The 26,877-nt window shown below is 41.7% G+C and overlaps 1 protein-coding gene across 4 annotated transcripts in view; it reads left to right on the top strand.

Annotated features, from left to right (window-relative positions):
* Window positions 1-26,877, top strand: part of klhl29 (kelch-like family member 29) — a 130,228-nt gene that overhangs the window by 62,339 nt on the left and 41,012 nt on the right. For all 4 annotated transcript variants that reach the window (XM_088286339.1, XM_088286340.1, XM_088286338.1 and 1 more), the window contains 2 exons: window positions 7,233-7,371; window positions 9,598-10,077. In XM_088286339.1, the coding sequence (XP_088142465.1) occupies window positions 7,233-7,371; window positions 9,598-10,077 (619 nt within the window). The remainder of the gene's footprint in view (window positions 1-7,232; window positions 7,372-9,597; window positions 10,078-26,877) is intronic.

The raw sequence follows: 26,877 nt of genomic DNA, 5'->3' as shown, positions 1-26,877 counted from the left end.
AATCCTTCCCCGCTCACTCGGTTGATGTCGTAATGCTTGTGTGTCGGCCAGCGTGGATGCAAATGACTGCGCAGATTTTGCCCAAAACTTCCAGAAGGGTGACGGTGATAATTGCGCTGTGTGTTTTCCATTGCAATTGTCACACATTTGATTTTGACATACATGTCTTTTTTTTTTTTTAACCTTTTTTCCGAGGGATAATAAAGTTTACTACGCCAAATAGTTGTGATTTGTAGTAGACCGAAATTCATTAAAATTTCGTAAAAAAAAAGTCTGTTGTAGTGCGTGTGACTCGAGGTGAAAATGCAAACAGGCAGCTTACTGCTGATTGGCTGCTACTCACTGCACAAGGAACCAATCAGATACTGCTGTGGGCGGGACAATCTGCTTCTGCAGGTAGGGCCACCAGCACAGCGCAGAAAGAGAGCTTTTAATTTATCGGCCTTGAAAGTTATTAAAAAGGCCGATGCCGATTATTGGCAAAATGCCAGATATCGGCGCTGATAATCGGTCAATCACTAGGAAAAATTAACTTTGTTTGCATTTGACTTGATTGTGCGCAATGTTTGGCCCGGTCATGATTTGTACAAAGTTCTTAAATGATCACATATTTTGGTGCTGATTGGTACGTATGATCCAAGCTAATTGAATCTGCCGCCTATCGCATTTAGGATTTGTGTGATGCGTCCCTTGAAATATCTTCTGCCACGAGTATAGACGAGCATTAGCATTTGAAGGGCTCACGCTGTTCGCAACCCGCCCGGAGGCGGGTCTAAACCCACAACACAAAACGGGGCTAGTTTTGTTTTTCTCCACCTGCCGCACTATAAAGACCCCCACCTCGCTTCTGTTGGGTCGGACCCCCGACTACTTCAGGCATGCTGGGAGCACCCCGGGGGTCTCGCTGACCGCTTCATCTTGTTGGCTAAAAAGCCGCCTTTGAGCAGGCACAGCAGGGGGGCAGCGTTGTTTGAGCCCCCCAGGATGAGAAACTCAAAGGTACGAATGAAGCCCCCCGCCCCCAGATATTTTGGTCCTCTCACTTAAAGCAACAGTGAGGAAAAAAGTTTAACCTTAAACTAGCGGCTTTTATGTCATTTCAATGCGAACATCGACTTCCGCAAAGGTGAAGCGAGCTTCTGTCGTGGCCAGCCAAATTACGCCTCGTCGCTAATGTTCTTTAATTAATCGAGATTTATTTAGTTGAGACATTTTTGATCTTGCATTTGATTTCTTTGAATAATATTTTTGGAGGATAATACAATGAAAAAGTAGTAATTATTTCCAACAATATGAAATTTATTTTAGTATTAAGACAAGCAAAATGTTGAAATGTTGAAGTTTTTCTATATTTTTCCACATTCCATGCAATATATTCATGCTATATTTTATTGTGCCCATCCATCCACTCCCTTCATGGAGGTTCGTCTTTGTGGATCGGACAGACAGTTGGATTGTTTCCTCCCCAAATGCTCAGCAGTCACGGCCCACCGGAGCCACCCGTGTCACTCGGTCAGCAGCAGCGGGGGGCCCCAATAAACTTTAACCATGACATGAAGAAGCCATCCACAGCTCAATGCAGTCAACTGCTTGATGCCCTTGGGATGGGGCCCATTCGCTGCTTGTCTCGCACAAACACCAACACAAAAGCGAGGCTGCGAGGTCTGAGCACTCGGAGAATATTAGCTCTGCTTTCCCATTCGAGCATGTCGGCAATTTCAGCGTCCGAGCCTTCGGCGGCGGCGAGCCCCCCCAAACACCTCCCGGGCTGGAAATCACCAAGCGTATCCGTAGCCGCTCCACAGAGCATCAACGCGATATACGCCCGGCAGACGATAGTGTTATTTTCATGATGTCGGTCTGCCGCGCCGCCCGGAGGGTCAGCGTTAAGCGCGAGAGGATGTCAGATGCGTATGTTATGATGCTTGGAAACATGCCACATGGCAGCCCAGGTGACAGTAAGAATGGGAAAAAAAAAAGTTTTCTAGGTAAAATGAAAACTGAAAAAAAAAATTAAATAAATAAATATATATATATAATATAATATATATATAATATATAGTGGGAGTGATCGTGTTCGAAGGCGACGCAGCGAGTCTGTGTGATGGATGTTTCTGGGAGAAGAGCCATTATTTCCATCAGCTTTCACATTTCAGCCAAGTCCACCATGTCTGTCCGAGCTTGGCTGAAGGGGGGGGGTGAGCCCGCTTGCAAGCAGATGGATTTCATGAATTTCATTTCCCTGCATACTCTTCTTCCTCCTCCTCCTTCTTCCTCATATGTAGTTACAAGATGACGTTGTCATTGAAGGAAGCAATATAGAGGGGCAGGCAGCCCAGCCTACTACTATATTGTTCTATTTTTTTTCTTTTATGCAAAATTTTGATTATTTTTCCAGAGTTTTGGGGGGTTTTCACCCACCAATGTTTAGAATTGCTTCTCTTGTGTATATGTATATTCATTTTGTAACTCTTGATGTATTATTTTTTTTAATTTTTATTTTTAATTTGGGTCGCGTTCCTAAAATCTTTGAATTTCATTGCGCTACTGCTGATTCATATAGATTTATTTTTTTTCCCCACCTATTTGTCTTTTCTTATCTGATACTTTTGTATCTTGAAATGCTGTTTTAATTTTTATTTAAATATGTTCCTATTTTTCCCTTGAATAGTTGTATAGCTTTTTTTTAGTGTGCGTGGGAAGAAAAAAATCTCCACATTTTAGCCGGGTGTACTCGCACTTTGCTGAATGGGGGGGGTGTAAACAGTGGTCGCAAGCAGATGGACTTCATGAATTTACTTGCAGACGCAGTCCTCCTCTTCATTCTCCTTCCTTGCGTGCAATTACAAACGGGTGTTATTTCTATGTAGGGAGCAATATCGAGTCTTGATTAAATTTGTTTTCACGCATCTCCCCTGAGATAGTGAGCAGATTTGTTGGGGTGGTCGTGCATTTTAATGTAAGGAACACCACACAGCTCCTGTTGTACTGGAAAAGACCTTTACAAAAACAAAAAAATAATCAACAAAACAAAGTAATGTAACCTCTCTTAATAAAGTATAACCATAAACACCTTTTTAAAAGCGCACAAATATATCCAAAATGCAAAAATAGTGGACAACACCAGAAACTATTCTGTGCTGCTCTGTGATTGGCCAATCTCTGCCTTGAATGGCAAGACGCATTAAAAAAAAAAAAAAAAATGGGCCCAAATACAAAGTCAAACACAAAAAAAGGCTGCGCAACTCTCTTCCCTTCATTTGAATGTTACCGATGACTCAAAGCAATCAAAAATTTGCCTCATCCCGTTGAGGCGGGCAGCGGACGTGAGGTTCTGCTCAGCTCAGGTTGTTGCCTGCCACGGCAAGATGGCGACAGATGTCAGCTGACACAATCACCTTCACGATGAGGATGTCAAGTGCGTGTGCGTGTGTGGCTGCGTATGACATCCCGGTGTTGTCTGGCGTCAGGAGTGAATCCACAAACTGGACTTTGACGTCATGCTCGGCCCATATCCGATCATCTCGCACGCGATAAAATGTCATCATTTCGCGTCGCCAAAGTGTCTAATTTACGTGCTTCATTGCATTTGGACAAATTGCTTTAGTCGGAGTACAAGCCCAGAAATCCACCCCACGAATGGCAAAATGTCTGCTTTGATCCAAAATGGCCGACATCCTGTTTGGTTTTTTTTGTGTCTTCGGAGTTTGTCATGCGTCAGGATAGATGTTTCTGCCCAAATTTGTATTGACTGATGAAACTGGCATCAAGTGGTAGTTTTTGATTCACTTTTAGTGGACTGTTAAAAGTACAAAATATGCCATTTATAACAGTACTTGATGTCACCACAAGGGGGCTCTTATTGAGAAAAATTCATCTTCAGGATCTTGTTTTTTTTTGTTATACACACAAAGTTTGTACAAGATTAAGTTGACCCTGTGGTGGTGAGTTATCAGCGCTTCAGTTAACTTAGTCAAGGTTTGATAAAACACGAGGGAATGGCCAAATAATCCAAAATGGCCGACCGATTTATGGGATCGGCCAATTTTGGGTCGTTTGGTGAAACTGAAAACTTCTTGAGACTTCTTTGTGTATCCAATCATGATGAAGTCCCCGGCAAATTTATTTTCAACTCGTGAAAACCGGCGTTGGTGGCTGATTTGTTCTTTTCAAACTACCAGGAGGACGTTAAAATCCGTCGCGTCCATCATCCTAACTGATTTGGCAATATCATCGTCTACATTTATGTCCATGTTTTTTTTTTCTCCTCATTCTGCGTTTTATTGAGAAAGTTATTATCAATATAAATATTTACCGTTGCAATATCTTTTTTTATTGCGTTATATTACTTTGTGCCTTGTATACTGCTTCTGCACATCCTCATTATGAATGCATTTAGGCGTAAACATGGGAATTTATTTATTTATTTTTTTATTGTATATGTTCCAATAAGTTGATTATCGCAATATGCTTGTATGGTTGCATCCTACTGGGAGCCTTTTTCAAATATTACCAAATATATTTGCAGCATATCGTGAAATGAACAACCTCAAAACTGATAATGATCATTTTTTTCATCCTGAACGTCCAATGGTGCAGGTTTATCTAATGAAGTGCCTGGCGACTCGTGACATAATTACAGCACGCCGTTCCACCTCATGCACTGCGAGCTCAAGTGTGTGAGTCCGACCCCCGGCCAGAGCCGATAGTGGCTTTGGCGCGGGCTGGAAAATGATTTCTCTGGCTCCCCCAACCCCCGCCCACCCAGCAGATGCTTTCTGTCCAGTCGGCAGAAGGCATCTGCTGGCCGATGATAATAGGCCACCCACAATTGATGCAACTGGATCCACAGAGTGCAAAATAAAATAGAGAGAAAATGTCAGCTGCCGTCCGAGAACCTTCTGTTCCTGCTTGCAGAAAGGTCTACAGTCTTACTAAATAAATCCTTGCTCCTGCGTGTGTGTGTGAATGTGAGTGTTCTGGGAGTATACTTGCGCATACACACGGCAATATTTACAGCGTGTAGTCATGGCCCAGTCTTGTTTGCATTCCTGCCGCTCGATGCATCGTCATTTTCTGCTGTTGTAAAATTCAGACAGTCCACATACATGATTCAGATTTTTTTCTTATGTATTTAACGGTTAATTCTCTCCAATTTTGTCAAACCCAAATACACGAAAAGTAAAACTTGACCGATGCCGCAGGCTAGCCATTTAATTTTTTAAAAACCAAATATTTAAGAATTTCTTTAAAAAAATGATTGATTTTTTTTTTTATTATTATAAGTGGTTTTATTAATGCAATACAATGTTTAGTTTTTAAAATTACTATTATTATTTTGAATGTTATTCATATATACATAATTTGGTATAGCCTCGTGGGCCAAATATAATTACACTGTGGGCCAAATTTGGCCCGCGGGCCAGAGTTTGACACCTATGAGTTAGTGTGTTGTTATTGTTATTGTTAGTTAGCAGGACGAGATTGACCTGTAAGAGCTGGTGAATGGTCAACGTTAGTTTTTGCTTATTAGTGTTTTGCTCGTTTGTTGATTGTGTTAGTTTTATTTCAATTTTTTTACTTTGCTAGTAAGGGAATTGCTTTTTTTAAATTTTGTATGTTTTTAGCGGTTAGTTGTTTGTTTTCGATTGGTGAGTCACAGTCTGCTGGCATCGGGGCCCATGTGCGACAGTGACCCGCCAGAACCAGCAGATGGTGCTGTGGTGCGGCGTCATTTTGGTGCATTTCCGGGAAGAAATTGAACTCAAATGTTCAAGGAATATATTGCGATGTAAATGGAGATTTTACTGGGCAGCTGCAACAAATCGTGTTTGTTTTGGGCTGTTTTGGATAAACCCTGATTACTCTTAATGAGGCCATGTTTGTGGGTGCGGGCAAAGTAAGAGGATCGAATTCCGAGCATTAATGATGAGTTTCCCTCCGCCGCAGAGGCGAGCGGCGGATGAGGAGGAAGCTTGCTCGTTAAAACAAATAGCAGGGCTGGAAAGAGCATCTCCTCACCTTGGATATGCTCGGGAATCTTGCCCCCCCCCCCCCTCGAGTCTCCGGAGTGGAGCACTTCTCTGAGTAAAGCGTTTGAGTTGACAGCTTGAAGTGGACAAAAGAAGCTGACAGCTCATCTTCTTGGGCTTCATTCTCTCGCTCTATCACTCCTTTGTCTCTGTTTTTGTTTTGTTTTTTTGGGGTTCTTTGGCTCGTACACGCGCACACACACTCACACGCAGCTGTCAGCGAAGCTCCAGTCGGGATTTATCTCCGCGCGGACACACATTCAACTTGTCTGCCCGCGTGAAACTGAGTTTTCATCCCGCTGCACAACATTGTTGCAAAGGGTGTTCCCCAGGGATCCGTTTCGAGTGTACTTCTATTACAATTTATTTCACCGCTGTTGTCACGCCGACACGAGCCGCCTCGTGATCACAAACCAATTGTTTGAAGAATACTGAAATGAGCCGCATGCTGCTTCGCCAAGTCTAAAAATGTTATTTTTTTTCTACCTCTATATGATGAAGCTGCTTGTGAATTCTGAAGCCAAAGTGCGTCGCTGCGGGGTCAGGCGGCATAATGAAATGGAGGGTCAGAGCGCCGCTTGGAAGGGATCCGGGTCTTTTCTATTAACTCCGAGGCCAAGCGGAGGAGAATCCGGCTTCAGCGCTGAACCCTTGAAAACCCGCCGCGTTCGGCCGAGCCCAGACGGCGAAGCGGCGGGTGAAATGGGGGGGGGGGATGTCCCGTGGGGTCCGGCGGTGATTGAGCCAGCGTTACATCAGCCTGTGCTCGCCTGATAACGTTTCTCCTTCGCAAAACAGCATTTTTCACATAGCAGGTGTGAAAATAAAAATAGTTTATTTTGATGGACAAAGCAGATCTTCGCTTTTTTGCAGTTTTGTGTTTTTTTTTTTTTTGCATGACAGTAGTAGATAGTCGATTGCGGGAGTTCTCCTTCTTTATTGGGTTCGGGACCCCATTTTGAGGGGAAAATATTTTTTTTCCAGGTTGCCAAAAGAGACTCTTAATTGGCTGAGAGCTAATTTGGAAAGGGCCGATTGTTTATTATGTTGGTTTTAATTTGTATGTAATCACTTCGTTACGTAATATTTTGTCATAATTTATGGCAAATGATTTAACTGAATCCCAATCTAAGGGTTGCGGACTCCGTTTTGAGAAGCGCCGCTTTCGTAATAATCAGAATATTGTTGCCATGGTTGCAGGTGTCTCCTGGGGACAACCAAAGCTCCGGCTTGCTGCTCACGCCGGGCGTGAGGTGGGGACAGACGCCCATCAATCAGCTCACGCCCTGGGACACGGACGAGCCGCCCAGCAAGCAGCATCGGGATGGCGAGGCCACCGGTAACGCACCAAATTCAGCCGCCGTTTTTTTGTGAACAAGCCATTTAGATTTGTCCCATCCGCCCTGAGGTTCTTTCATTTTGTGTCCGTGACGTCCCGGGTGATGATTTACAATTTATAATGTACACGCTTTATTTTACATGCTCTCTTCACATGCACTATTGTCCTGCATAATGTACACATAGCTGCTTTTTATTTTATTAATTTTTTTTGCTGCATAAAGCAGCCTAATCGCGCATATCATTAAACAAAATCTCAAGATCGGACAAGCAAGGAAAAACCACCTTAGCGGCCTTAACAGCCCACGTCAAAAGCGCTGTCAACGCTCTAATGTAGTCGTCTGCTCTTCTTGCCCTTGTCTCTCCTTTCCTCCTCCTCCGCCTCTTCCCTTTCTTTTTTTTTTTTTTTTCTTCTTTAAGACTTATTGTAATGAAGCCACCCAGAATGGCTTCGCCCCAGAGCGGTTAATTTCCTTCCGTGACCTGCCGCGACTCGCCCAAAATGTCTCTTCCAAACGGGAACACCGGCAGCCGGCGGTGTCGCAGCGATAAAACGAGGCAACGGAGGGGCCCGACTGCATCGTCGTCTGATTTGATGGAGTGATTGATTTGAGTCGGAGACAGTTTTATGTATTTATTTCTTTATTGAAATAATTGAGAACAAATTCTCATTTGCGGTCAAATGAGGCAACAAATTATACATTGCGGTCTCGCTACACAGTCCTGTAATATATTGCACGACAGAAAATTCAAAAGTAGAGCACATATTGAGAACTTGGCGGTTAATAAAAGATTAAAATGTTTTAACGGGCCGCATGTGGCCCCCGGGCCGTAGTTTGCCCACGCCTGGTATAAACGGTAGTATATAAATCTTTAAATATTATCCTTTATTAATTATTACAGTTGTCCCTATAAATTTAATGTAATAAATAGATGCTAATTTTGTCTTTTTTTTTTTGTAAAATGCAATTTGCAAATTTACTTCACACCCATTGAAATGTTATCTCATTTAACTGCAAAAAAATGTCAGACAAAATGCTCGTTAATTATAAGAATAGAATGTTATGAATGTCGCGGGCACAATTACTGTGGATAGAATGAAAAATAAAATAATAATTTCAAAGGAAAAGTTGAAAACAAATTTGCCAGGCCGTGTCCTTTTTTTTTTTTTTTTTTTTTTAGATATAAAATCTCAGTTATTTGTTGTGTAAGTGAACACATTTTGTGGCATTTAAGCACTAGAAACCGACTTAAATGGTAGTTGGCAATCCCTTGGTACACTTCGAGATGAACTGGGCAAAAGGATGGAAGGTGGTGACTTTTCTATCGGGCACCTCCAGCGTCATGAATAATGCGAGCGTCTCCTCAGGTTTTTTTTTTTTTTTAAAGCATCGTTTAAACTTTGGCCTCTTGACTCATCGCCCAGTTATTTTTAGAAGGTGGCAGGGAGGCATCATCTCAGTCCAATATGGTCGCGTCTTCCTGGCACAACCTACACACCGAGCGCCTCAGGGTAGCAAATGATTGGCTCTGAGTGTGCGGATAAACAAACAATCCACAGTGGCATAAAAAGCATAAGCAATGTGTTTGCCCTTTGCTAAGCTCTCGTGATGATGTTGATCTTACACGGGGGTTAATTAAACATAAGGGAGGTTGCGATGTAAGGAAGAAAAGTTTTTCAGATGCAGCCTTGGCTGTCAGTAGCGCAGAAGCCGGCCGATTGCACGAGGATGTATTAGAAAATCATATGAAAAAAAAAAAAGAAAAATCGGCTCCATTCGCCGGTGAGAATTAGCGATCGCGCCCTCATGCTACCCGTGTGCTCATAACGAAGCCTTGCGCGCGCAGGGCCGGAGTGTGGTTGTAATTCACGGTAGAGTGCCGTCAATTTGGAGTCCTCTCAGGCACTTGCCTCTCATCCTATTTGATTAGCTAATAGCCGATTTAAAAAATCTTCCGTCAGCTCCTGTTCACGGCTTTGTCAGCGCCTTACTGAAGAAAAAAATAAATAAATGCAATGCAAAATGCAGAGATGGCCTGATGGTTGGAACAGATTTGAACTCATTCATTACCAGCAGAGTTAAAAAAAAAAAAAAAAAAAAAGATATTTGACGTCTTTAGCCGTCAATGGCAGTCAATGAATTAATATAAAATGTGTCTTCTTTCGATAAATGCTGAGAAATACTCATGTTGAAAATTGATTTGCTTTCTTGTTTTTGGCTTGCAGGCCCCGCCTGGGTGGCGCCGGTCACCGCCGTCAGCCAGCCCAGCCTCCTGCCTCACACCTACGCCCTCCCCCACCCGCCTTCCTACAACCACAGCGTGACGGCGCAGTCGCCCATCATCGGGGTGACCTCTGTGCCGCCGCCGCATCATCAGCACTCCCTCATGACCGCCCACTTCCAGCTGACGCCGCAGTGCACCCCGCAGCCGCCCGCCATGGTGCTGAGCATGCCCGGCCAGCCGCCCTACGCCGCCGCTCCGTCCAACCACGTGGTGCACCCGAGCCCTCACGGCTTGATGGGCAACGGCCACTTGAGCGCCCATCACCCGGGTCTCATCCAGCTCACCAACGGACAGGGGGCCGCAGCCGCCACACCCGCAGCGCCGGCCGCCTGCGACAATCAGGAGGGCCTGAACGGGCTGCAAATGCTTCGGACAGTTGGGATGGGGAAGTACGAGTTCAGCGATCCGGGACATCCCAAAGGTAAGCAAGGAGAACGCGCTGCTATTTGGCCATCCGATGGAGCAATTTCACATCAATGAGCACATTTTATTTGTTGTGCGCTCATCTGTCGATACAAAACTCATAGCCTAAGGCAGGGGTGGGCAAACTTTTTGATGAGTGGGTCACAGTGGGGTCTAAATTTTTTTGCTCACCTCACCTTATTGGAGAAAAAAAATCTTATAGTATATAGCAAAAACTTGCTTTAATTTTAAATGAAAATCATCAAAAGCATGACAACAAAATATCTTAGAGTGCGCCTCCTAGTGGGCACACATCAACATTACAGAGAAAATAAAACATTAACAAGTTTTATTCATTTAATTTTTTTTTCCAAGTTCGCCGGGCCAGATTAAAACATTTAATGGTCCATGTGTGGCCCCCGGGCCGTAGTTTGCCCACTGCTGACCTAAGGCTACTGTTGGGCAACCCACTCGCTGCCTCAACTATAAATTATAGCATTTTTGTTGCAAAACAAACTAATACTTACTGCGCACAATGTCCAAGGAGAGCGCCACTGCCATCTACTGGAGTGGATGTGCAATTACACTTTATTGTCGTACGGCGGGGGAAAAAAAGCATGGTTTTAGGCTTTGGGTAGGTGACTAGTGGGTTTGTTCAGGATTCACAATTTGGTCATTTTGGGATCATAACGACTTGTAAATGTAACCAAAGATACTCCTGTCCTTTCTTTCAACCTCCGACTCAACAGAATCACCTTTACTGATAAATGAATTCTGTGTTCTGACACCGCAAACCTTCTCCCGGTCCAAATCCGTCTAGTGCCCGCCTTTCCGGCGTCATTTACAAAGTTGATTCACAGCCCGCGAGCTGAATTTTTGCCGCCTGGTTTTTTAACCTTGGAGTTTACGACGCGGGGACACGTCAGAAACAGATGTTCGCAATTCCCGGTACAATTTTCACATTTAATGAAGCTTTTCATTTAGGTTTAGATTGTTTTCACCTCACCCCCCCCCCACACACACACACACACACACACACTGCCGACCGCCCCTCGCCACATCCCCGACTCATTGCGATCAATAAAACAAAGGCAAATGAACTCGTAGATTGCAGAAAAGCAATTATTTCGTGGCCTGCCCGCGCTACATTGAAATGAGACTGTAGGTAGAATTGCAAATGGATAATTAGACAGGATTGTCAGCTTGGTCTGCTCTCTATAAAATGAGAATTTTTGCTGCCTCTGGCGTGTTGAATAGGCTGTCACGATCCATTAAGCCTATACGCGTACGGCTGCGTTGACCTCCCGCGAAGAGGGCCCAGAATGTGAACGCTTGACGGTTGTTGTGGCGTCGCAGGGCAGGCATTTGCCTGCCGGAGATTCCGGCCTGAGGGATCGTAAGATTCGGCTATTAGAATTTATTCCATTTTCAATCAATGAAAGCATACGGTCGTTACACGTGACGGGCTAAAATGTAAAGATGCCAATAAACAAGGAATAAGCCAATGTGGTAAAAGAGACGACGAAGGCAAATCTAGTAAAAATGAAAAGTCTTCATTTCTTTCATATTCTTTCAAAGAGGCCTTTTCGAAGTCATCTTTATTGTCAGCGGTACCCAGGACCAATCGCGGTTAATTCTTCAACATACTGGCAACTTCCTCAATCTGAATTTTTTTTTTTTTTTTTTACCATGTTAAATTTAATGCAGCAAATTTTATGCTTGCTATACTTATCTATAAAAAATTCACAAACGGGTAAGAAAAAAAAAAAATTTTTTTTTTAAATGGCGTGGCTTATTTTAAAAATATATGCAAGATCCCCGGACCAATAAATTTGGCCACCCAAAAAAATAAAAAAAAACTTAATAATTAATAATTTATTATCAATATGTATCGCGCTAGTCACATGATCAATCGAAAATGCCTTCACTAAAATCAGAAAGCAGACCACGACCGCGGCATTGTGAGGCCGAGCGAAGAAGTCGCCGCTAAACCGACGAAGGATCTTCCTCCAAATGCTCAACGCGAATGTGTGCACTTGAGCAGAGAGTTGCTCTGAACGTTGGACAGGAAGTAGGAAGGCGTTTCGGAGCGCTCCGTGGCGCCAAACAGGAAGTAAGCCGCACAGACTGACGTGAAACGACTCGGCGGTGACGTTTCCAAGCGATTGCTTGACAAAGAGCTGAACAAGCCAAGTCCTCCCAAGTGATGTCATCGCTTCTTAACGAGTCGCTCGCCCGAGGACACGCCGCCACCGCTCGCCAGTGACAAGAGGCTGGAGCGTTTGTGGCGTTTGATGGCAAAGCGGCTTGATCTTGGAGATGCTGACCGCACGCTTAATCCACACAAAGCCGCTAAGTGTGTGTGTGTGTGTGTCTCTCTGATTTTGGTTGGAGATATTTTGTCAGATGACAGCCTGCAAACAGCACCGTGGCAGAAATTGCGCCGCGTCTTTTGATGCGGCTTTGCTTCAAAGGCAGCAATTTGTCTTCGCCGCGCTTCAACGAGCATATTTGATTCTCTGTGCGCACGTCTGCCAATACGTCCTCGCGTCAGCCGCGATCATGTGCACTTGGCCGACAAACAGATGAGCCACCACCAGATTTGTGGTTTTTTGCGACGCCGTAATGACCGTACAAGGCGACCAAGAAACGAGACTGAGACCGCCGAGCGTACTACTAAAGGACAGTTTGCTAATTCGCTTCGGGCTAGTTCATGGATTAGGGTTAGTGTGTCAGGGTTGTTGTCTTTTGGTTTGGGTTAATGAGTGAGAAGGGTTCATTTAATTTTAAATAAATGTGATCAAAAGCATTACAACAAAATATCTGTCCTTGACACACCAGAGTATTTAGAAAAATAAAACATGAACAAGGTTTATTCATTTAATTTTTTTCAAGTTAGCCGGGCCCAATTAAAACGTTTATTGGGCCGCATGTGGCCCCCGGGCCGTAGTTTGACCACCCCTGAGCTGAGGCGTACAGTATATAGCAGGGCGTGGGCAAACTTTTCCATTGGTGGGCCGCACTGGGTTCTAAAATTTGACAGAGGGGCCGGACCAGGAGCAGATGGATGGAGTGTTTTGGAAACCTCACCTCATCGGAGAAAAAAAATACATTTAATTTTTAATGAAACATTAAAAAATAATATATGTATTTGAAAAACCACAGTATTTAGAAAATAAAACATCAACAAGGTTTATTCATTAAATTTTTTTTTCAAGTTCGGCGGGCCGGATTAAAACGTTTAACGGGCCGCATGTGGCCCGCGGGCCGTAGTTTGCCCACACCTGTTATAGATCGTAGTCGGAAACTACCATTTGATTGGTTGTTTTACAACGCTATCCCAATGTTTGACGCTCAAGAAACGAGACCGCTCCAACCACACACGTGACTGATTGCTAATTGGCTCATTTGCATACGTCACCGATTCGATGCCATTGACAAATTCCAAACGAGTCGAATGGCTATTTAAATCGGCAACTATTTTGTTCCGGTTGATTGCATCCGTCAGGGCAAAGGAAAGCGCGGCGTATCGTCTTGCTTTGTGAGCACTTTTCACTTCCTCTCCTGCTGTGATGTTTCCGTCGCCACTCTATAATTTTGCCCACCTTGTTTCGCCGCCCACAGCAGGGGGGGCACTCCTGGTAATACCCGCCTGTCGACGGCGTGCGCTTCCCCTCCTCTTTACGTTTCTATTTAGTTTTTATTGCAACTCAAATAAGTGGTGCAGCTGACTCGGACCAACTCCGCTGTTAGCGGAGGTGACTGACATTGTTGATTAAAGGGCGCGTAAACAGCGCGGAGGCGCAGGCTGGGAGAGTATATCGAGTCGCTTGTAGAAATCGATCGCTCATGTCCGGGATGAATATCAGCCGCGGGATGAAAGTGTTGAGCTGAGCTCGGACCAGCTTGGAAATGGGATGGATTTGAATGTATATAACGAAAGAAAGAAAATGTAAATGGGGAAAGCTTTGCATTTTTGATTTGCTACTTTAACGCTAAGTTCCAAAGGGGGCCGTGGATGCCCGGGTGAGCTTTTTTTTTTTTACGTGTCATAACATTTGCCTCGGCCGTCACGTTGTGGATGAGAGACCGAGCCGACTGTAATAAAAACGCAGTTCACGCAAATAAACCTTAAAAATCGATCGGTCGGGAGTATGGGTCGTCACCGACGCGGTTTCGTTCCATTTTTGCCGGGGCGACGAACTTGCTCCGAAGCTGTCTGGCGGCCTCGCTTCATCTGTCCAAAGCCTTGACCTCGGACCGTGACACGCCGGGAGCAGAAAATGATGGCATTCATTCATGGAAAACCGCCAGATGAACTCTAGTGCTCTTTTAGACTTGGTTGGACTCATGAGCAAAATCCCAGAAATGAGGACTGCCGTGGCCAGATAGTTAGTGGGATAGGTTTTAAGGTTAGTGATTTTTTTTTTCAATTTATTTATTTATTGTTATTTTTTAATTTTTATTTTATTTGTATTTTTTTGTAATGGGTTTGGCTTCGTGGGTTATTGTGTTGGTGGTAAACTATTCCTAAAATTCGGTTTATGTGTAGGGTTAGGGTTTGTGGGTCACGTTACACCAGCCGTGGGCAAACTACGGCCCGGGGGCCACATGCGGCCCGTTAAACGTTTTAATCCGGACCGCCGAACTTGGAAAAAAAAATTAAATGAATAAACCTTTGATGTTTTATTTTCTAAATACTGTGGTTTTTCAAATACATATATTATTTTTTAATGTTTCATTAAAAATTAAATGTATTTATTTTCTCAGATGAGGTGCATGGCGTTTTCAATAGCTGCCAGCCCTGTCCGTCAAATGTTCATTTTTCTCCAAACTGTATGCGTTTATTATGTTTTGACACACATTCGGTTTGATTTTTTATTTTTTTTTTTTTCATGACACTTAACGCTTGTTTCCACCTCAGCGCTCTTTACTGGTCCTTGGCGCGCACACACGCGGCAGAGACGATCACATGCGTAAATGCACTCGAGGAGCCACTAGGCCCATGTTAGACATCCACACGCGGTGACACGCAGCCTGCCCGGGGAGTTCATCTTCCAGTCAGCTCGCATCAGACCTCATCGGAGGGGGAAAGCGTGGAGCGGCCTTTGCGAACGCAATTAAGATGCCCCCCCCGAGTTAAGATCAATGTGGCGCTTTGCTGTTTAAATGTGGATCTTAACATAGAGCAAAAGTCGAAAAATTCGAAAGAGGAAATATTGTACATGGCGAACGGCATACACGGTCTTCTGACTCACACGGCAGCTGCTCTCACACCTTGGCGCTAAACATGGAGCCGCCTCATGATCGCTAACTTACAATTGTTTACAGTTACTTGGAGTGGAGCGTTCAAAAATAACCTCGGGCAGGGAGCCACAAGACATGAAGTAGGTAGCAGCCTGGACTTTTATGTTTTTATTAGTGTTGTCCCGATACCGATATCGCTAGCTGCATGTGCCGTATCGGCCGATACCGATATTGTATCCATACTTTGATAAAAAAAAATCTAAATATAATTACAAATTTTATTGTGATTCTAAAGAATTTTATACTCACTTGGCAAAATATATTTATGTATAATTGTGGATATGATGATGCATTTTTGAAACCCCCAAATATTTTACATTTTGCACTAATGTACATAGATGTCAGAATATGTCAATAAAATCATCCCATGGCAAAGCTAAATTTATTCGAATATAATTTGGAGTTTGAAGCATGATAACAATGTCGATAGCCGGTATCGGGACCATACTGGTTGGTACTCGCCAATCCGATACCAGTGTTTTAAGATAGTATCGGCACCGTTACCGATATTGGTATCTGTATCGGCACCGATACTGGTATCGGTATCGGAACAACACTAGTTTTTATTCCAACATTGAGCCTAATTATTTGATATATGTGGCGTTAATGTGCAATTTAAACGCGGTTGTTTTAGGCTCCGGTGAGAGTTTGAGTTAAAGTTCAAGTCGGGGTTTAGTAGCTGAAGCTGAAGGTAGGTCGTGAATGCGCTACATCCCTCATGGTTTAAATTTCCGATGACGACGAGGACAGCAGAAGCTTCCCTTCCTGTGCGCCGTCGCAAACGGTTTTGAGAGTTCGGCGCCAAGCCCATTAATCACGGCGGCCTTCATGAAACCTGGCCTCCATTTCTCCTCGCTCGCCAGCTTTGTTTCCTGTTTGCAAAGCTTGGAAAAAAAAGTGTACACAAGTGTCACGGGCAAATTCAAATGAAATATGCGGGAGTTGCTGACACAGTGACAAATTGATTCTGAACATTTTGATGCCTTTACGTTTTATCTTGAAGTTGATCACTTTAACAAAACATCTTCTGGAGTTGCCATGGCTCGCTTTTCCATTTGAATTCTGAGTGGTCGTTGGCCCAGGTTTGTGCTTTCGCTCCCTCTAAACGTAAACCGTTTACTTTTCACGACCGTGCGGCTCAATGTTTAGTATAAGTGTGTTTAAAAATCTTGTATATGCCATTCCACGGTTCTAATTTCTCTTCTAATTGCCAGAAATAAACTTAAAAAGACCAATTTTAGCGGCCGGTCGATCGCTTAATCGTTTTTATGCCCATCCCGAGGGGTGGTTGGGAATATGTCGGCGGTAGGAAAGCCGCCGACCGCCCTCACTCATTCTGCCTCGTTATCGTATTTTAAAGGCAAGGAGCCCCTGCCAGGAGCCCCCGTGCATTATATCTGCCCACAGTTAATGCACGGACGGCGGATAGCTCATTAAGATTGATCATCCCTTCCCCGGCTCCTCGCGTGCACAATGCAACGACGGCTTCATTAATCTCCTGAATGTCAGAGATAAAGCTTGTGAACGTCGCCGGCCGAACCCACGGCCCCTGACAGATCAGGTTGTACATGCATAATCGCATCCTGCCAGCGTCGCCTTCCCGCCCCACACCTGCCCTCTTTGCGACAAGTGACTCCTTTTGTTGGCTTCCGTTCACGGGATCGCATTGCCGCTTTTGTTCTCTCCCCAGCATCTGAAAAAAAAAAAAATGGTTGCTCTTTGATTCAGTCTTGTACGTATTTTGACTCGGCATCCTCCACTTCCATTTTTCCTCACTGGTCGACGTGTTAAGTTCGTAGTTCCTGCTTGTAAATTCAAGGGGGAAACTATTTTTGCATCAGTCTGACCCCACACGTGGCTATAGAAACAATCTATTTTAATAAATAGATAAATAAATAAATTAATTAATTAATATATATATATATATATATATATATATATAATTTTTATTTAATTTTTATTTTTATTTTATTTAAACACAAAAAAAAAAGGTGATGGGAAGAAATTTCTCAGGTCTCTCAAATGCAACCTGCAATATATTTATTTAGCAAAGTGCCAGTGGGAACTGTAAAACCAATAAGAAAGATGCCGAAACAGCTGGCGTCCATTTGGCTGTGGGGAGCGGTGACGCTTGTTGGCCCCCCAGAAAACTTAATGGGAAAACTTTACAAGCGGCGTGAAAGGCCATCAAGTAAAGTTCATTTCCGTAGCAAAACGATTCAAGGAGACATTTACAAGTCATGTAGATCTAAATTGATACAACCTCATATTTGCACGACTAATACAAGGGTGCGGCTTTTTAAAAAAAAAAAATTTTCAAAGATGAGTTGCTGCGCCTTATAGCAAAAATATACGAATAAGTATTGATTTTATTTAATTAAATTTTATTTTATTTAATTTGATTTAATTTAATTTTTATTTTATTATCTCTATTTTATTATTTAAAAAAAAAATATATATATATAAATATATATATATATATATATATATATAATTAAAAAAAAAAAGCAATAAAATCCGACATTGGTCATGTCAGTAAATGACTAAAGTTTTGCTCAGATGGGTAAAGAGAGAATTGCAATGGTCATGACGTGAGGGCTCCAACGCACAAGTTCGCATTTGTAGTTCAGAACGAGATAACATGAACCTACCTTTCGAGGGCGCAACAATTAATACTTAATTTTTCACCCTATCTGTGTCAAGTTGCGCCATTCAGCTCTTTTAAGCAAATGAACTGCAGCAAATTAAAGCCAACGAGAAAGTTGTTGTCGCCGGTAAACACGGCAGATGCTACCACGAAGCCTCGTCTGCCGTGTGGCGGATGTTTCTCCCCTAATGAGAAGGCCTAATTGCAGCAGGGAGCGAGAGGCGACGCGCGCGAAGCCTCTCGCTGGCGCGGAAGCTGCTCAGCAGTGTCGGCCATGTTCGTGTCAAACTTCTGCCCAGAAAACTTTTAAATGGCTTTGATAATGCATGCAGGACATCTAATAAATACTAATGACGAGAGCCGACAATAGCAGGAGTAGCTCCCCCCCTTTTCCAACTTATTATTCCTGGGAGTTACCAACAAGGTCGGCGCGGCGAAGATTGATAGTTTGGTCTGCGACGTGGACGGATGATAATGGCTCCCGACTGCAATCAAGACATCTCGGGTGCTCTCGCCGAACCAAAATCCCGTGGCGGGCGCCGATAGCGTAATGCTATTGAATGATGCGTTATTGACTTTTCATTGCGGCCGTTCGACAAGCGTCACATGACGGAGTGTTGCAGTTACCGTGTCGATATTTTATGTAGCTGTACGGATAACGACGGTGCGATATATCACAATGCCGACTTTTGTTGTGTATTGAAACTGAATTGTGACTGATAATATAAAACGATATGATGTGAGACTGGTTTTGGGATAATTTATCAAAACAGATCACGATGTTCATGCTAATCTCCGTCACAGAAAATGCCACGTCATCACGATCTTGCGTAACTCAGCTACAATACCGTTAATTCTGGGATCAATGAATGATTAATTATTGATGATTGATTGAGTTAAAAAAAAAAAAAAGAATAGATCTTTGACGTCTTTAGCTGTCAATGGCCGCAAATGAGTTCATGCTAGTTTTTCCATAAATACAGAACACAACGGTTCATCGCAATGTCTGTTGCCTGCTTGTGTACTGATAATGAACAAGGTCCGATAATATTTGCTGTAGCGTCGATATTTAATGGGGCTAATACAAGGTTGCGGCTTTTCTGTGGATTTTTCTTTCACCACTAGGGGGCGCTCTATAGTTCAGAAAATACGCTAAATAAATCTTGATTTTTAAAAAAAAAAAATTTTCTCTCTTGGGTCTGTTCTGTTTTAATCAGCAAAATTGCTGCCGCATTAAAAGGCACTGTTTTAAAAATCCGTTTATGTACCTTTATGTGCATTCACAGTAGAAAATCGTTCTGTACATGCAGTAAACTCTTTTTTTTTTTTTCCAACATAGAAAACTGCAGCTTGTAGCCTGATGCGACTTCTATATCAGTTTTTTTGTTTGTTGCGATATTAAAATATTGAAGCAGTTTAGTGCAATGTTGTTGATGAGCATCTCTGAACGCTCTAAATGCTGTGTCTGTCTTCGGGGTTTGTGATCGAGAGCTAAAAAAAAAAAAGAAATTGAAGGTCACAGCTGCCATACATACAAAAAAATAATGAAAGAAAGACAGGGTTTATTTTTATTTATTTTTTTGTAAAACAAGTTCTAATAGGATCAAAGGCAAATGTTGCATCGCCCCCACCGCCACTCACCTTCCCGCTTGAGCCGCTTTGACTTTTAGGACGTTGTCCAGTAAACACGCAATGCGGACACGGTGACATTTATCCTTAAAGGGCTCAGCTGACACGAAAATGTTGTTATTGTGTTTGTGGACATGGCGAGGAGGCGGCGAGTCGTAAACGCGCTGCGAGCGGGAAGGGTAAGAAAACGTTGCAAGTCACTCGAGACCTTTGCGCCGTTGCTTGAGCGCCGTTTTGACCGGGTGTCGAGTATTCAAAGTAAATTGGAAAAATAAAATAGTCAAAGTTAAATACTTTGAAAAGGTTTTTGAAGGCGTTTAATAACCAGTTACGACGCAACATTTTGGGGTTTTAAAAGTCATTTAATTGATCTTCTTTTTATCCTGTTTTAGATTATTAAATCAAAGTATTGGCAGTGGTAAATCTCGCAAATTCCCACTTTTTGTCCCTCTGCACTTTGACTTTTGCAATATTTCTGGTTAAACATACAATTTATTTTTGGGTCAAATTATGTCAAGTTATTTTGATTTTCGCAAAGTTAGCGTTTTGGCTGAGTGAATTTTTGCGATATTAATTAAAAAATATTTCAAAGTAATCAATTAGTTGATTCTGGACAATAAAGTAAATAAATAGTGATTCAACAATTAATTTCACATTTTGAACGTAAGTCTTAATTAATAATCGACTCATTGATTATTATGAGCATAATCGTTGCGGTGATGTTTGCGGAGTAGGTTAATACTTTCTGACAGCGGCTGTCGTGATAGCTTGTCACGACTTTCATTAGAACAAAGTGCAGCACTCCGCTTCCCTTCTTTTAATTCAATTCCATTAAGTTACTATTTCAGCAGCCCAGTTCAAAGCGGTGACGTTTAGAAAGCCGGCTGTAAAAACAAAGCTGACCGAGCCGGATCAATCACCGCTAATGTCAATGTCGTTTGTTCTTCATCTTGACCGCTGACTCGGCACAAATGATACCAAATAAAAAAATGAGAATTCAGTTTGCTCACATTAGGAACAACAAAGCTATGGAAATAGTTTCCTCTTTACATTCAAATAATTTTCCCTGGCCAAGAGCAGAACTTTTTTCCCTTTTGGTAAAGTCTTCTGTGTTCTGTCGTACCAGCTAGCTAGCGCTAGAAGCTAACTTTGCAAACTCCCAACAAATGACAAAGGCATTGGTACTCATCATTCATTTACTGATTGTGTAACAGTTTAATTACATGTTTCTATAATTTTTCGATTTTTGGCTGATTGTGACATCATGAAATTTGAACATCACATGGTAATGTCCGCGAGGTCGTGAGAAAACTGGCAGATTTCTTCAGGGCTGTAAAAAGTAGGGTGAAAAATGGGATGTAATTGCGTATTTTGACACCTGGGAACTGTTTTATTGTGCGGGAAAATGACTACTTTTGTTTGTTTTAAGAAATTCAACCTTTTAGTTTCATTGTGGCGTGTATGATTTTAAAACATGTAAATGGACAAGTTTTTGGTATCCAGGGTGATTTTCCTGCTGTGTTAAATTTGTCTGATTTGTGATTGGTCCTGGCTCTCTGCATCCCGATTGGTTCTCCGTCATCCAATGAGTGGCCTGTTTTCACACAACGCTAGAACGAGATCCTGACGATGAATTTTTTTGCTTCCATCTTTTTGTCCGTTAAATTTGCATATTATCCTTTGACTAGTAATTTAACGCCCAGGGTAGTTTTGGCATTATGATTTTTTTTTTTTTACACTTTAATAAGCTGATGCGTTAACGTCCAGAAACGTCACTTGAGCTGTGCGCAGCAGTTCTGGAAAATAAATCTTTACACATTTCTGATGAGGTGCCGTTGGCTCGCAGCGCATGTCATTATTTCGCCTATTCCCTCATGGAAGTATTTATTTCAGTGCTGAAAGAGGATTGGCGCGTGTGGGCTGTGGAAAAGGTGTTACAGCATTTTCTAAATAGTTGATGCCAGAAAAAAAAACGAGAAAATGCAATTTTATGTCCCTTTAGCGCTACTATCGAATGACGTTTAATATCAAAGGCAATAATGGTGTGGTTGTGGTCTTTTGTTTGTTGTTGTTGCATCAATTCTTATGATTGCGTTTTATGATCCGTTTATAGGCAGAATTGTGCTTTTGGATCGCCACGTGCAACGAAATGTGTCATTCATAAATACCGACTTGGAGTATTTGAATTGGAGCAGAAAATGGACCTCGTGGCTTTGTTTATTTGCAGTTTTCTGCCTGCGTTTAATTATTCAAGGGGCGTTGTTCCCGTGATGCACGACCAGAAACGCAAAGAAATTGTGCAAAATGCCATTTTTTTCTCCATTTAAGGATTATGTGCCGCATAAACTACCACCGCCAAAACAAATATAAAATTAATAAATTATTTTGAGTTCAGTCAAAATTTCCTATATTTCAGTTATTCCCAGTAGAAATCAGAATTAAATTCCCCCAATTCCAATTTGGTGTCATTTTAAGGTCCATGGAATCACATCCGACATCAAAGGCAATAAATAACAAATAGTTTGCTTATTTTAACTTTATTTGTCATGTCTTGTTGCAACCACTATAATTAAGATATTTAAAAAAAAAAGTGTCAGTGTATTTTATGGGCCTCTGACATACAACATCAAAACCAATGTTTTGTTTCCTTAGTCATGTTTTGACGCTCCACCAAGCTATTGTCACCAAAATACGGTAATTCATAGAGAATTGCAGATTTGTTGAATTTTTATTTATTTATTTTTATTTTTTTGCACGTAGCTTTCTCTTCCTTTGAGGGTGGGGGTGTACCGACAGTGGTGTCCCAGTTTTTGCCTGGTGAAGTTATTGCTGCGGTGAATATGTTGCGTCGTCTGTCGCGCTGTATATGATTGCGAAAGGACTCCATTTGCATGCTGTCAACTATAATAGGCTGACGCTTCATTTGAACGTATCGTAGCAATGTTTTAGTCTGCAAAAAAAAATTAATAAATAATTCAGAGAGACCAAATATGATAGAATACAACAAAACTGATTTTTTTATTTTTTTTTTTTTGGGGGGGGGGGGATCTTTTCTCTAAGGAAGTAGTTACTATGTCAAAATCACTCTAAAAATAATAGTCTAGCTAGGATCTCTTCCCATTTATTTTTTTTTTCTTATAATTTCTGATTTTATTTAACTTAAAGGCTTAAATTTCAAATTGAAGTATTGGAAGAAAATGACGTCCTGGCTTCAACACTGTGATGCATGTGTTGGTAAAACACCAAAAACAATCCTCCCTCCTCAAATAAAAAATAATAATGAATTGAAAACAAATGTTATTATTTTAGATTTTTATTTATTTATTTTTTTAGTTTTATTTAGTTAGTTTTATGATATGTCACCTACAGTCCTCCCCCATTCCGCATGATTAACATTGAAGCCACGCCCCCCCTCCCCCCCCTTGACACACTTTCATTCCCTTTGAGCTTGTCCTCGGATTTCCCCTCGCGCCGTCCTCAGAGTGCAGGCTGACCTCTGGCCCTCCAGGGTCCAGGTGCAGGTCCCCTTCAAAGGGCCCCTAACGGCATCCCTGAAACCCAGCCCACCCCTCGTCTACACCCGTTGACACGAACGGCTTCTTAACTCGGCACTCTTGAGGAGGAAGCGAGGACGTAAAAATCAGATTCGAAACCAACGGTGTCATCACGGACTATTCTCGAAGGCGGCGAGAGTGAAGAGTTGTTGACGATCGGGGCGGATTTCCTGCGGAATGAATGCGGTTTGATTGGGGAAGAGGAATGTTTTGACGCCATTGGATGATATCCGACTTTGTCACGTGGCCACGCGAGGAAACGAGGACGCCCGGCGGCTTTGATCCTTGCTTGTTTTCAATAGACAAGCAACAAAAAAACGTTTGCAAGCCTTTGACTCTTCTTGTTTAGGAAGCCAGGAAAATGTCCTGCGGATTAGTTCCTTTTTATTTTATAGCATAAAAGATGGATAAACATTTGTACACTTTAAGTTTGCTTGTTCAACCTGAGAAAATTAAGTCAAATTGGATTGATTGACAACTAACCAAATACGAATGTGTGCATGTAAAAATTTTAAGTGAAATCCCTTTATTTATCTAAAATAAAAAAATAAAAATAAAATGCTATTTAAATTTCTTTTTGACAAAATCATCGCGTTAAAAAAAAATAATCACAAGCCTTTACTTAAAAAAATATATATATATATAAATCCCAGGCTGTTAATAAATAAGTCCTCATAAAATATTGTGTTGAAAAAAGTCTTCATAATAAAATAATGATTATATAAATACTAGGCTGAATTAGTTTTTTTTTGGGGTGGGGGAGAAAACAGGCTTGTGAACTGAAATTATAATTCATAAATCGATATTATAAAACCAAAAGCAAAATTTTTCCAAAAATGTAAATTACTTTGAAATTGACTTTTTGGGGGAATTTCAATCTGTATTTGTACTTTATAAATTTATGTATTTAATGAATGTGTTTAAAAATAATACAATGATTCATGCTGGTGGCCTCCTGCTGTTTCTCTTGGAAAAAAATGTAAATGAGTTCAAATGACTTAGAAATAGATGGTGATATATTCATATTTATGAATTTATTCAGCTCCAATTTATTTAATTTTTTCTTTTCTACAGTTCACTTTTATTTTAATCCAGAACGGTTCACTTAAAATAATAATAAAGAAAGAAATCTAATTATGACATCTCTGAAATGTCTTTGAATGTAAAAGCTATATATTTTAATATTGAATTTTTTTTTTTTTGTATTTGAATTTGTGAGAAATGCATTACATTTGAACGTTAACGTAAAATTAATAAATCAGTAACTACAATCCTCAAATATATCATTAGTTCTGAAATCTACCGTAGAATGACTCAATTTGACGAGCTTTCTTTTTCTTTCATTTATTTAATGGAATAAAAATGATTTGCCGGTAATTTGCTAAGGTAGCTGCATTTTTTTTTTTTTTAAATACTTGATTTTCATGCTTCAAAAACAGCGTCCAGCGTAAATACTTTTAGACATTGATTTGATTTAATTTTTAATGTACGTCATAAAACATGCTCCTGTCTCCTTACGCTCTGAATAAAAACATTATACTCCAGTTTTATATTAAATTATTGATCGTCTCGTGGTGCTGGTTTGTTTTCCGGCCAATTAAGCAAGCAGCATTTTACTATTGAATCTTTAAAAGAGAACAAAAGGGTCAGAACGAGCTCATTGTTGTTCTTTCAGTTTTTTTTTGTTTTTGTTTTTTTTTAACATATATTTATTTTGTTTATAAGTCATTAATAATGCAACATAATATATTAGAAATAACAAATATTTAAAAAAAAATTGTAGACTTGCCAACATTACGGGAATAGGATGAATGCGTAAGCTTTTGCAGTATTAAAATGTTTCTGTCATCTATTGGCTCATACTGCTAAAAATACATTCAAAATTAAAATGTAAAAATCATGGCAAAAATTTAAAAAAAAAAAAAACTGCTTTAAAAAATTAATTGTCAAAGATGAACATTAATATTATTAAAATATGTATTTAAAAAAAATCTGAAAATCATAATTTTTTTAGCCCAGTTCCCAAGCCGAGTAATATTAACGTCACTTTATGATGACAAAGCCCACCGAAATTTTTGCCTGGGCGACAAAATGGCCGAAACCCCCGCCCGCATCCCCGCTCCTGTCAAACTTGTGCCGAACCTCAAAATGGCTCCGAGATCGGCAACCAATGGCGCGGCCTTTCTGGCCGACCTATCACGTCCCGGCACGTCATTTTTGGTGTTGGTATTGGCGAAGCGTTGGCACCCACCGATTGGTTGCATTTCCCGACTACCCCGATTGGACGTTGACTGCGTTACTAGGCCAAGAAGCAACCAATCAGGGATGGGCTGCTCCTGCTGTGAACTCGTCCGCCCGACGACCCAACGGCGAGAGCTAGCGCAGGTCTTTGTTACTCTACTTGACGTCCCTCAGGGCATCTTTTTCGTATTGAGACGTAGGTTTGGCGTCCCCCCGCACTGAAGAATGGGGTACGCCGTTTGTAGTTTCACGGGTTGTTCCTGGCCAAATCCTCCCCTTGGAAGCCACGATGAGCTCCTCTATCAGGCATTCAGGTGTGTCTGCGTGGCTCCGAGGGAGGCGGCCTTTGTCTACTCCCGGGGCCCCCGCTCCGCCCACTCGGGGGGGGCTCTATTCACGGTGTGATGCGGCGTGGATGATTGGAGGCGAGAGCCATATCGTTTTTGCAGGAGAGTCCAAACGATTCACTGTCGGGAAGCGCTGACAGTTGGCCCGCTGACAAGAAGATCTGGAGTGGAATGCTTTTGTGTTTCAAGGAGCGGGGTGACACATTCCCGAACAGGGATGCAGCTGTGCATCCAGTTGGAAAGTTTTCCAGAAACATCCTCATGTTCAATTTTGTTTCCATTTTTCTTCGGATTTTATTAGTATTTTTCCGGAACATTCAGTACGACACTGAAACATCTTGGCGACCGACGTATGTTAGAAACGGGTTGCGGGGATTTTTATAGCAGCTGTTACGTCTGGTCTGTGTGGTTCAATTTCCTAAATTTAACACCCCCCCCCCAAAAAAATACTGAATTTAAATTTCTGCAGACTTAAGGTGATCTATTGCAGAATTTACTGTGAGCAGTTTGAAATTGTTCCGTTTTTTTGTTTTTTTAATGGATTATTTTCTGCTTGTTGCTATATGCCACAGATAGATGAAGAGAAAGAGCAAATCATTTTTGGGTCAACTGAGTGAATTTCGATCATTTCCCGATGATCAACTCACAGTCCACTCAGGCGCTGCCTTCCTGAATCAAATGTGAAGCGAACATTCACCTTTAAAAACGTCGAAAGAGCTTGCGCACAAAAATGACAAAAGCAAAGACATCATATTCACGTTCACAAAAACGGGAAGTTCACCTGCGAGACTCTCGAACAAGCAGAGTGAAACTGTTCTTATGTGAGACCCAAGGACACTTTCGACACTGTCGCTATGAACATTCATACAAAAAGTGTGTTATTGTTGAAATGGTCGCGGACGAGACGCGCCGCAGACCGATTCAAGCTATTGTGGCCTTGCTCACTTTTTTTTTCTCCGAGTGCTTTGTGAGGAGGATTTGCAAATATTTTTGGATCCATGTCAGGTCTTTTTTTTTTTTTTTTTTTTTTTTTTAGGTGCCAGTTTCCATCCCTGCTCACTTATATCATAACTATTTTTTTAAATGATCATTTT

The sequence above is a fragment of the Idiotropiscis lumnitzeri genome, chromosome 21 (assembly GCF_059441095.1).
Source record: "Idiotropiscis lumnitzeri isolate Australia: NSW breed Sydney's pygmy pipehorse chromosome 21, RoL_Ilum_1.0, whole genome shotgun sequence".
NCBI classification, from domain to species: domain Eukaryota; kingdom Metazoa; phylum Chordata; class Actinopteri; order Syngnathiformes; family Syngnathidae; genus Idiotropiscis; species Idiotropiscis lumnitzeri.
The sequence above is the reverse complement of the archived record's forward strand: the minus strand, read 5'-3'. Positions and strand labels throughout refer to the sequence as shown.